Source organism: Pseudopodoces humilis, chromosome 5 (genome assembly GCF_049639895.1).
Source record: "Pseudopodoces humilis isolate 2021_Gansu_Grassland_sample_001 chromosome 5, ASM4963989v1, whole genome shotgun sequence".
Taxonomy (NCBI): domain Eukaryota; kingdom Metazoa; phylum Chordata; class Aves; order Passeriformes; family Paridae; genus Pseudopodoces; species Pseudopodoces humilis.
In genome coordinates this window covers 58,255,783-58,266,493 of record NC_142204.1, presented here as the reverse complement: position 1 = coordinate 58,266,493, position 10,711 = coordinate 58,255,783, and the positions used below count along the sequence as shown (strand labels likewise).

Here is a 10,711-nt window from a genome sequence, read left to right as displayed (position 1 = left end):
ACTGAAAAAACATCTTATTTAAAAGAAAAATTAAAACTGAGTCTTTTTTTTTCAAAGCAGCCATTATAGAAATGTTAGCTATGCTAATTTTGGTTTTACCTTGAATACTTGAAGGAATTTATGTGATTTTATTCTAGATTGATAATTACTAAAATTTACAAGAAATTAACATTTTAAAGCTGTTGTAAAAAATTTCATTGACATCTGCTGAGAACTGACCTAAAGTAAGCAATTGTGGTTCTATTGAATCTAGAAGACCTTGCCAGCATAAAGCAGGATAAATACTGCCTCTTCTGCATGTCTTTAAGGAAAACAGCTAATAAATTAGAAACAACTACAGTGGAAATATTTCAGGGGCAAAATGCTCAAATCCATTTTTCAATGGATTTCAACAGTGCTACTTCTATTTGTCAAAGTTCTAGGAAATACTGATGGAATTTGGAGACCTTTCTTTATGACCAATTCTGATAAAAATATAACCCCTCTGATTTCTGGACTGACTTGGCTAACACTGAGTATTACCTGCAAACACCCTCAGGCTCATAGGCAAAAGTGAAAACATAGCTTTATTCTACAAATACATTCTCCTTTCATACTTTTCTAATTCATCAACTTCCTTCTTTAAATAAACTTTTATCAACTCAGCCTGCTTTCAAATGAGCAAAATATATTAAGCATAATTGTACTTTCAAATTAAAACCTGTAAGTATAGTGATAAATTCCATTATAAAATATTATGCCATTTCATAGTACTGGTTAAACAGCCCCAACAGGATACAGACACATCTATGTGTAATTTTTCTAGCATCTCCTGTGATAGAGCTCAGTAGAAAGATATTGTGCTCTAAATTTTGGTGGACTCTTTGCATTCACTTTCCACAACAAAAAGAAACATTTTAAAATTGTACATATTTAAACTTTCTCTTTTCACTTGAAACACAGCTGCTACTTCCGTTAAAAACAGGAAGTATGGACAGTCTCTCAATAGAGTTGATCACAGACGGCATTTGAAACCAGTAAAAACAGACGTGCTGGATAAAACACCTGTGGACTACACAGGACTCTTTGCAAGGGAATGTTTTTCTCAAGGGAATTAAAACCTGCTCCTCTACATAAAACACCCTACATAAAACCAGAAAAAAACCTCAGATCTAAGATACAACTTCAACAATACTAGATACTACAACAATACTAGACAGAGCCCCATGCCTTTCTATGTTACCATTCCAAATCAGTATTCCAGGGCACAAATGAACTTGTACTTATGCAGGCAAATACTCTTTATCTTATGATTTTATTGGCATCACATACAAAAACAAAATTGGAAGCAGAAGGCACATAAGACTTCCCCTCCCAAATCTGTGATATTGAAATCACAACACAACATCCTGGACTCTGCCAGAATCACACACTGGATTCTTCAAAACAATCAGTTTTGGGTTTCTCTTGTCCCTTCAACTTGAAGAAGCAAATAGGGACTGACTGAAAATTACTTTCCCTATGGTACACATTGACAACAAGTTATCAGGCTGGCAAAAGACCATGAAGCAAAAAGCAACCTGGCAAATATCTTAAATTCAATACACACACACCTTCTCACTGCGAGTGGTTTGAGGGTTTCCTCAGGAGAAATGGGGTTGTAAAGGCATTGAACAGAATCTGAATTCACCCGTCAAAGTACTGGTACAGGGAAGGAATTGGAGACAGGAACAGATCTTCATGTAAAAGAAAACAGTAACAGTACTGACCTCTTGAGAAACAATTCCATGTCAGAGTAACTTGAGTGGTGATAATATGACGTTTGCTCAGATTTGGCTGAAGTACTGTCATTACAGAACAATAATGAATTAAAAAAGCTACACAGTACCTGAAGTTTTGGACACCACTCTCCCCTGCCACATACATTAGCAATCAAGTATTTCTTGATTTCTTGATTCAACCATTACAGCCTTCATTTACTCTGATGATAATGCACACTAGATGCTTTTAAATATATATATACATACATATATGTGTATACATTGCATTTTACCTTTTTCAAACAAAATATATACACTCACGTTCCATTAAACATGAAAAATACTTAAAAGAATAGTTCAATAATGCCATTAGTACTTCTTGAAGATTACACATCAAAGATCTTTGAAATATTCAGTGCAACTCAGGAGTGCACTCAGAGCCGATTTCAGCACAAACATGTGAGCACAGAACCACAGGGCATAAAAGCTCAATTATTTAAGAGGGCTGCAATCCACGTTGCAGTCTGACATCTGTAAACTACTCCCTTTCTAACAGGTTACATTATCAACTGCCATTTATGTTTTATTGTACAGCAACATTTATTCCTCCAAAGGTGCACACACATAGCATCCCCTGTGTTTTCTAAATAGCAGTTTAAAATAAAATGTTCAAAATGCTCTAATGATTTAAGAGCCTACATTCTGCTTACAAAACTAACGTAAGCATTTACTGACAAAAAAAAGTAATGAAAATTCAGTGAGACATAGGAGGCTTTGAAAACATTGTACTTCAGTAGTGGTTTGTACTCTGACCACTTGTAAACCTAGAAGGAAATGGTCTGATCTGAGAAATAAATATGCACACAGATAAATAAACAAAAAGGTTGAACAGGCAGAAATCCTTCTTTTGTAAAAGAGAAATCTCTGAAACATACTTATAAACTGTTATACCTTCAAGGGCATGTTATGTAGAATTTTATTATATTGAAAAATTACAGTAAACATCTCCCTTATTTTTACATTAATTACAGAAACGTGTTCTCACATTTCCCCTCATACTGAATTTTAAAATTCTCAAAAATTCAATGGATGGAGTACCTTCACATTATAACAGATCTTGCATTTGGTTGCAACAATATAAGCAAAGAGCTTACTTCCCAATTCCAGCTAGGGAAAACAGTCTTTACATGATGCAAAACATATTGTTTCATTCCAGTCCTGAAACAGAACTGTGTTTTCCTACAGGTATAAAATTATCAAAAAAGTCACCACATAAACCTCTGTACTTCATCACTATTTTCCCATCGGAATGTTCTGTTTAGAAAAAGATAAAAAGTTACAGCATTTACTAAAATATAAAAAGCCAGCTCCAGAAGTTGTCTATATAGAGACAAAAATGGAGTATTGAGCCTATATATTAAAAATGGCAAAATAAAATAACGAAATTCTAGCAATTTTTGAGGAACTGTGACTGCTAATAAACATACAAAGTACATTAAGATCCAGAATATCGATTTTGATTTTAGGGTATCAGCAAAACTCCAGCCAGCAAATATATAGAATGGAACCAACAGGTACTTTACAAGCTCATGTCTTTGGAATACTTTTCTCCAGACATAAAAGGTATAATGTCTGTTATCTGCTAGTAAATACTTATGGACATAGGTAAATTTCCAGACCAGGAATAAAGAGACGACAGTGATTAGGCTATACTGCACAGGATGCTTTCGCAATGACAAAAGGAATTTCCTGATTTTAGTAGGGGTCAATAAATGAGGGAATGAAAAAAAAACAGTAAAGGACAGAAAATAGAACAGCTGAGGAAAGTGCAAACAGGCCTCATGACTACTTCTATCACCAACAACTATTCCACCATTGATGAAGACAAAAACAAAGAAGAGAGAAACTAATATGATGTATGGCCAAGTTAAAGCAGTAAGGGTAACTAAGTTTTTAGGCAACAAGAGATATTCAACAAGAAACTGCAGTATTCTGGTCAAATCTGAAAATGATCCTTTCCTGGAAGAAATCCGTTCGTCTTTCTTTTTCTGCAACTCAATCTTCCAGGCTTCATTTAGCTTCTCTGCAACAACATTTCCAGCACAAAAAACTGTCCACACAATATTTGTCTGACGAAACATGAAGCCACAAAATCCAAGGAGAGCAGAAGTTTTATGATTACCATAAAGGCACATTAAATAGGAAAAGAGAGTAAAAAATACTGATCCTGGATCCGTATAATAAAGGAATGTAAAAAAATAAAGGGTGGGAAAAGTTGCAAGAGTTAATGCAGACAAGATTCTCTGGAAACCAGACACAGCCTAAAGAAGAAGCAGAAAAATGTGGTTAGACAATGTCCAACAAAATAGTGCATTGAAAGAAAACTAGTATAATTCTTGAGAATTCCATTAACACAATATAACATCTCCTATGGTCTTTGTTTCTATTATTGCACAAATGCTACATTTTTCTTAAGCTCCTGCTATGCTAATACTGTTACACAATGTTAAAATCCAAGTGAAAAGCACAGAACATTACTGCAGTTGTGCTAAAAATATGGCAAAGAAAATACACCAACTTCTTTCATATGTCAGATGTGCACATATTTGTGGTATTAAAATCATGGTAGGAGCATAACTGCTCCCATACCTTGAAGAAGCAGGCTGCACTAATGGGCAGAATAAGATCAGTGGTTTATGCCCCTGCAATCTCTTAATGAGATTATGTTTATCTGTGAGACAGCATCACTCTGTGCCTCTACTATCATCTCTTTTGAACCCAGTTCACAGAGAGGCAAACTCCAAGTTTCCAATCTTTGATGCCGCCTTCATTGTTTATAATCATTATAATTAATGAGTCAGAAATTCTAAAAAAGGTAGGAGACCATGCCATTAAAAACTCTTCCCAATTATTCCATTCACTACATGACAACAACACTACAAATCACAACATTAAAAAATGCTGCATGATGTTTCTGAATGATGTAGTGTGGGGTGAAACAGCCACTCATCACCTTCGAAGAAAAAGGAACTGAGAAAACAATGAGGTCAAAGAAATGTTGAAGTGTCACTAAATGCTTAGCCTACTGTCATGAATCTTTTTCTTTCATTTATATTTCCACTTCCAAGTATAAAACTAAAAGTGGAAAAAATTTCCTTAATCTAACTCTGTACAGTGCTACCATGTGCTTAAAAATGAAGAGATTCCTCCAAAATAAACTTTCTTTATAGTAAAGGAAGCCTTCAGTTATCAGGGAACAGGAAAAAAAATGTTGTAAGGTTAAAAGTCAAACTAACTAACTTTATTAATGCGAAGGATTTTAAATAGACCATTAGTCACTAAAACAATTTACCAGAGTGGTGGATGCTCCAGAATTTTAAATATACAGCATTCTTGTATCCAAGCTGAACTATTATGGTCTGGATGTGTGGACAGCTAGACAGGTAAAAACTGGCTGGGTGATGAACGCCACCCAAAGGACAGCAAGAACCCAAGTACCACAGGGATCTATACTGGGACCTGTTCTGCTTAATGGCTTTATCAAAGACAAGAAAGCAGCAAAGGTACACCAAGTCTGTAGCTGACACTGTATGGGCAGGACCAGGCAATTTGCTCAAGAGCACAGGCATCATCCAGAGTGACCCACACAGGCTGGAGGAATGCAGTAACAAAAATATGATGAAATTCAACAAGGACAAATCCAAATGCCTGGAGCCGAGAAAGAAGAAATCCCCATAAATGACACAGGCTGCTCACAGAGCAGCTGAGGAGCTTCTGTTCAAGTTTTGTGAGGACTCTTAAGCAATTCCAACCAGATGAGCACTCAGACCTGAGTAAGTCTGCATATGTACTAACTTTTATTTCAGTGGGACTCCTGTATACGTGAAAGATGAATTTTTAGAGGACTGCACCTTGTGTGACAAAAAAATATATTAAAAAAAAATTAGATACTAGGAATGTGCCTTCTTGGCCAAACTGGTGGTGGTACTCACAGTTCTATAAAGCTGAGAAGATGTCACATGAGTAGTGAACATACACTAAGCCATCAAAGTTGCTCATACGAGTGCAGAAAATTATTTTACTCTATTTACTTTATTTACTTTAACCATACCTTATTCTTCTGATGGATCTTGAACAGAAGCAAATACAGCAAATAGAAGTTCCCAGCACTGAAGAGGAGGTTGATAAACCTGAGCATTCCCACAGAGCACACCACGCTTCCCGTCCAGCCGAGGAGCCACGCCGCGGGCTTCACCACTCCCACGGAGAGCAGGTACAGGCCGGGCAGCGTGGTGATCATGGGGTCCCACTGCAAAGCGACACACACAGCGTTACGGAGCCGCTGCCGACACAGGGCCCCGAGCCGCGCCACGGCCACACCGCCCCGCCCGCAGGCTCAGACGGCTCCTGGCATTGCTGCCCTGAGGGTTCCGAACTCTGAGCGCGCTGCCCGGCGCACTGCTGCTGCTACACCCGGAACAGAGCCCGCCACCCTCGGCCCCGAGCGGCTGCTGGACCTGCAGGAAGCGGCCGTGGCAATAGGCCTGTGCCTGCGGGACGTGGAACACCTCGTCCATGTAGGGCCCGCGCTGTCGGCGGCTGACGGCCGCGAAGAGCAGGCACGACAGCAAGAAGGCGCCGCTCATGGTGCCCGAGAAGCCGTAGGCCTCTGCCCGCTCCATGCCGGCTCCGCGCCGGCCGCGCCGGGGCCGCCCTTCCGGGGAGGGGCGAGCGGCGGCAGCGGCCGGTGGGACGGGCCCCGGGGCCGCGGCTGCTGCGGCGTCGGGAAGCGCGGGGATTCTTGCGGGAAGCTCGGGGATTCCTGTGGAAAGCGCGGGGATTCCTGTGGGAAGCCCCCGGTCTGAGTGGCCCCGTGTTGTTAGCGCCGTGTTTTCCACGGGACTTGCGGCGCCTCCGTGCCGCCGATACCCTGGGGCCGCCGGGCGCTGCCGGGATGGAGCGAACGCACCGGCTGGAGCTGTTCCCTGACCGCAGCGTCACGCTGCTCCTCTTCCAGCACGTGAAAAATGCCGCTGCTTTGCGGAAAAAAGCCATGGAAGGATCCATTGACGGAGCACTGATAAACCCTGCGATGGTGAGCGAACGCGTGTGCCGCCCTGTCGGGGGGGAAATGCTCGTGGCAGCTCAGGGAGGCTGACCCGGGCTCCCAGTCGCTGTCACACGAGTTACTTTGCGCGTCCTCCAGCCTCTGTGCAAGTGCCCTCCTTTGATTTCATTATTGTGTCCTACAGCAGAAGGCTTCGTCTGTGTAAAACAGAGGCTTGGTGAGATTGGCCAAACACGTTGTTTTGATTAATTCCACATCGTGCTTAGTAGACTTTAAACCTGCTTCACGTCTAAACGCTAGTGCTAATTAATTCATGCTGTCAAAAATCTGTTTGGTGCCTTTGTTCTCATTTAACCCATAAATAGTTTCAGAATCTTTTCGCTTTTTTTGTTAGAATTAGGCTATCAAAATGAAGCAGTCCGGACTTTTTTTTCAGATTTCAAAACAGTAAGTTAATTCTGTATAACTCTTTCTGTGGTGTTTTACAGATTGTAGATCCTTTTCAGATTCTTGTGGCAGCCAACAAAGCAGTGCATCTACAGAAGATAGGTAAAATGAAGACCAGAACACTCTATGCAGAAATTATTTTCAGCCTTTCACCAAGCAACAATGTAAGATTTATTGAACAAATTTCTTTTTTGCCAGAAAAGCTTGCTAAGATCCATACAGCCAAACTAAGTACATGTATTCCTTTAACACTGTACCTGGCTACTAGTAGAAGTTTTTAATTGTTGTTTTAAATAACACTAATGTGCTGTTATGGTTTGTAGCTTTGGAACGGAATTTGTCAGAATTCCGTTAATCTAAAATGTCTATCAGTTTATACTCTTGGTGTATCTGACACAGTAACTGAAAAGGTTCATTATATGCAGTGAGAAAGTGATTCATAATATTTTTTTAATCTTTTTTCAGATTTCAGATGCATTTAAAAAGTTTGGCGTTTCGGACAGCGACACGGCAGTACTCATTGTGCTGGTCGTGGAAGGAGACAAGACTGTCAATCTGGCAGATATAGCATCTCAGGTGGAAGGTCAGCAGGTTTCCCTAGATGAACTCCCCCAGTTAACAGACACTGCCAAAGTTAAAAAGGTGTGTAGCCAAAAAAGAAGACTAATGTGGAGAAAAGGGACAGTTTATTTAGTTGTCTGGTAAGATATCAACAGACATAATTAACTTAGGATCTGTACTTTTTTAGCACAACTGAAAACGTGCTTTAAGTGGACCTTTATTATTTCTTAGAATTTTTTAGTTGAAACAAGTTTTAGTTGTCACACAAACATCACAAAGTTTTAAGTCTTCTAATTATTAATGTTGTCAGGGGATTCAAACATAAAAATAAATCCCTAATTGCTGCCTACCATCCAAGCACTTTTGATTCTTGTTTTTCAGGCAAATACTCATTTAATTAAAAATTTCAGTCCTGAGCAGTTCCATAAGCTTAAGTAATAGATAGTCCCAGTAGGGGTGGTTAAAATAAAAACAGGTTAATTAGCTGTTAGGAGCTGCCTTGGGGTATATATGCTCTTAACAGATTACTATATGCTAAACAGCTATTTTGAAGCATATATCTCCTACATGATAAAATTCAAGTAACTTTAAATCTTTATCATGTCTTCAAAGTACTGATAGGAGACATATGAATAGAACTGGACAAATGATGGCATTTAACATGTGGAGCTAAAAGTGCTGCTTATTCATTTCATAGCTTTCCTTGTTCTTGTAATTTCAGAATTTGCTTCAGTCCAAATTTTGTCTTGCAGTCACAAGAAAATAGGAATTTCCAATGTAAAAGTGGGGTAGAGGGGAATAATCTTTTCTTGTGTACATATTTTTAGAAGGTATGTCATCAGTTTTTTTCTTCCTTATACATCTTTCCTGTTTTTGTTGTCTTTTTTCTGCAGATGTACAAAGTTACTCCACAGGAAGAAAAAATCGGCACCTTATTGGACAGCATTGTTTGCAGAATGTCAACAAAAGATGTTTTGTGAAAATGTGGAAATAAATTTCAGAGGAAGTGAAGTAGTACTGAGTAGTTTGATGACATCTGAGCTTTAACACAAGCTTTAAGCTTGGACACAAGGGTAACCTGAGCTGTGTTCTAAGCACAGAGAGCATGCCAAGTAGAATTTGCCATTGGCATTTTGGTTCTTTTTCTTGACAAGGGAGAATTGGCAGTACTTTAAGCTGAACTTAAACAAAAGGCTTGGAAATCTGTACTTTTGTCAAATGTTTTGTTAGTCCCAGAGAGGGTTTAAACATTGTAAATCATTTTTATTATCATGCTCTGATTTGTTTTGGTTTGGCAACCAGATGGATGATATCCTTTTAACAATACTACTGCCAGAAAAGGCATCTTTACAGCCCAAGTATTTTTGATGGGCTAGGAAGGACATTTTCCATAAACAATCAGCAGCATCTCCCTCTTTGTGCCACTGGGATAGAGTTGCTGCCCACCCTTTGAGGACAGGAAGGGGCAGAGGGGTGCTGTGCCAGCCAGTGGCAGTGTGGAGCAGGGGTATCAGAGATCTGTACAAGGGAATAAAGTCTGTGGATAATGCTGTGGTGGTGTAAGCATCTGACAGTCTGATGTCATCCATTGCTGGCTTTAAAGGCTAGGAAGTGGTGCTTTTACTTCTTAACACTGATTCATGCATGGTGATACTGAACTCATAGAGCCTGGTTACAGGTGCAGAATTCACAGAAAAATTTGGACCATAGGTTGTATCCAGTTAAATTGTTAATAGAGCATACATAGCATTCTGCAAGGACATAAAACTTGTCTTGGGTTTTTGAACCACTGCTAGCAAAGGCCATGAAAGAGAACTAGGAGGACTATTGATTTCCAGTAGTCACCAGGTGCAACAGCTGTGAATGTGTATCATATAATCACATGTATGCGTCCTGTTTAAGTAAAACTACTGTCTTAAGTGGGTAGAAATCCATAGTGCTTGTTATTTTTATGCTGTATTTTTTCCCTGATGTTTTCTGAGGTACTATGATTAGTGCACTTAAAAGATCTTTGGAAGAGAATGCCTCACACTCTTACACATATATTTTGAAGGAGAGGTAAGTCTTAGAGTTGAAATGTTCTGTACAGTAAACAGACCAGTGAACTGACATATAGACCTGGTTTTGTCTTTCTGTGTTTAATACAGAAATGTACAGCTTCAGTTTTGCATTTTGATTTCAGTTAAGTCTTCCCTTAGTTAAAACACAGTAGTACAAATACCATCCAGACCATTTCTTACCAACCAGACCAATAGCAAATTTAGGTGTGAAGTACTAAGGGAATTACAAGATTTATCAAAGGATTAGGGACAAATGGCTGTGCTGACTTTTTGTTTTAAAGATGGCTTTACAGAATGCATCATCTTCTCTAAAGGGAAATGTGAGGCAGTAGTAAAAAATGGAGCTTGGAAGGACTTGAGTCTTTAAAAACAAAAGTGTGTCACATCAGCATGTGAAAATGACCATGGAAAATAGACTTGTTTTCCAGTTCTGACAGTTGGTACATGGAATATATCATAAGATTTACTGGCTGAACTACAGTGTTTTTGTTAGTTCAAAATAAGAGCAGACAGGCTTACTTAAACCACTGCCTTTTTTGAACACATGTAAAACATCTATCTGGCCTGCTTAATGCAGGAGAAATAGTAATAAAATGATCACTGATGATAAAATGATGATTTTGACACACAAGTTCCAAACCTGGGCTCTTAGTTTCTACTTTTCCATCTATTTCATTGGTGTAGAGACATTAAATAGCTTGTTACTGTTGACATAAGTTAAATTGTGATTTACTGTGAGACTCAAATGAGGTGTTTTCATGGGTGGATTTACAGGAAATTATTTTGGGAGCTGAAGTCTCCAAAGTGTCATTCAGTCAGGCAGATGATTTGGGCCT

At 39.1% G+C, this 10,711-nt stretch overlaps 2 protein-coding genes across 2 annotated transcripts; one reads left to right on the top strand and one right to left on the bottom strand.

Moving 5' to 3' along the window:
• Window positions 1–1,278: 1,278 nt before the first annotated feature.
• ALG10 (ALG10 alpha-1,2-glucosyltransferase) lies at window positions 1,279–6,431 on the bottom strand. Its single transcript, XM_005519195.3, has 3 exons — window positions 6,257–6,431; window positions 5,851–6,048; window positions 1,279–4,060 (listed from the first exon to the last, which is right to left on the bottom strand). The coding sequence occupies exons 1-3, from the start codon at window positions 6,419–6,421 to the stop codon at window positions 3,005–3,007; spliced, it is 1,419 nt and encodes a 472-aa protein (XP_005519252.1). The 5' UTR covers window positions 6,422–6,431; the 3' UTR covers window positions 1,279–3,004.
• Window positions 6,432–6,485: 54 nt separating this feature from the next.
• Window positions 6,486–8,826, top strand: TPRKB (TP53RK binding protein). The gene is made up of 4 exons (XM_005519196.3): window positions 6,486–6,834; window positions 7,296–7,418; window positions 7,720–7,896; window positions 8,709–8,826. The coding sequence occupies exons 1-4, from the start codon at window positions 6,694–6,696 to the stop codon at window positions 8,793–8,795; spliced, it is 528 nt and encodes a 175-aa protein (XP_005519253.1). The 5' UTR covers window positions 6,486–6,693; the 3' UTR covers window positions 8,796–8,826.
• The last annotated feature ends 1,885 nt before the right edge of the window (window positions 8,827–10,711 follow it).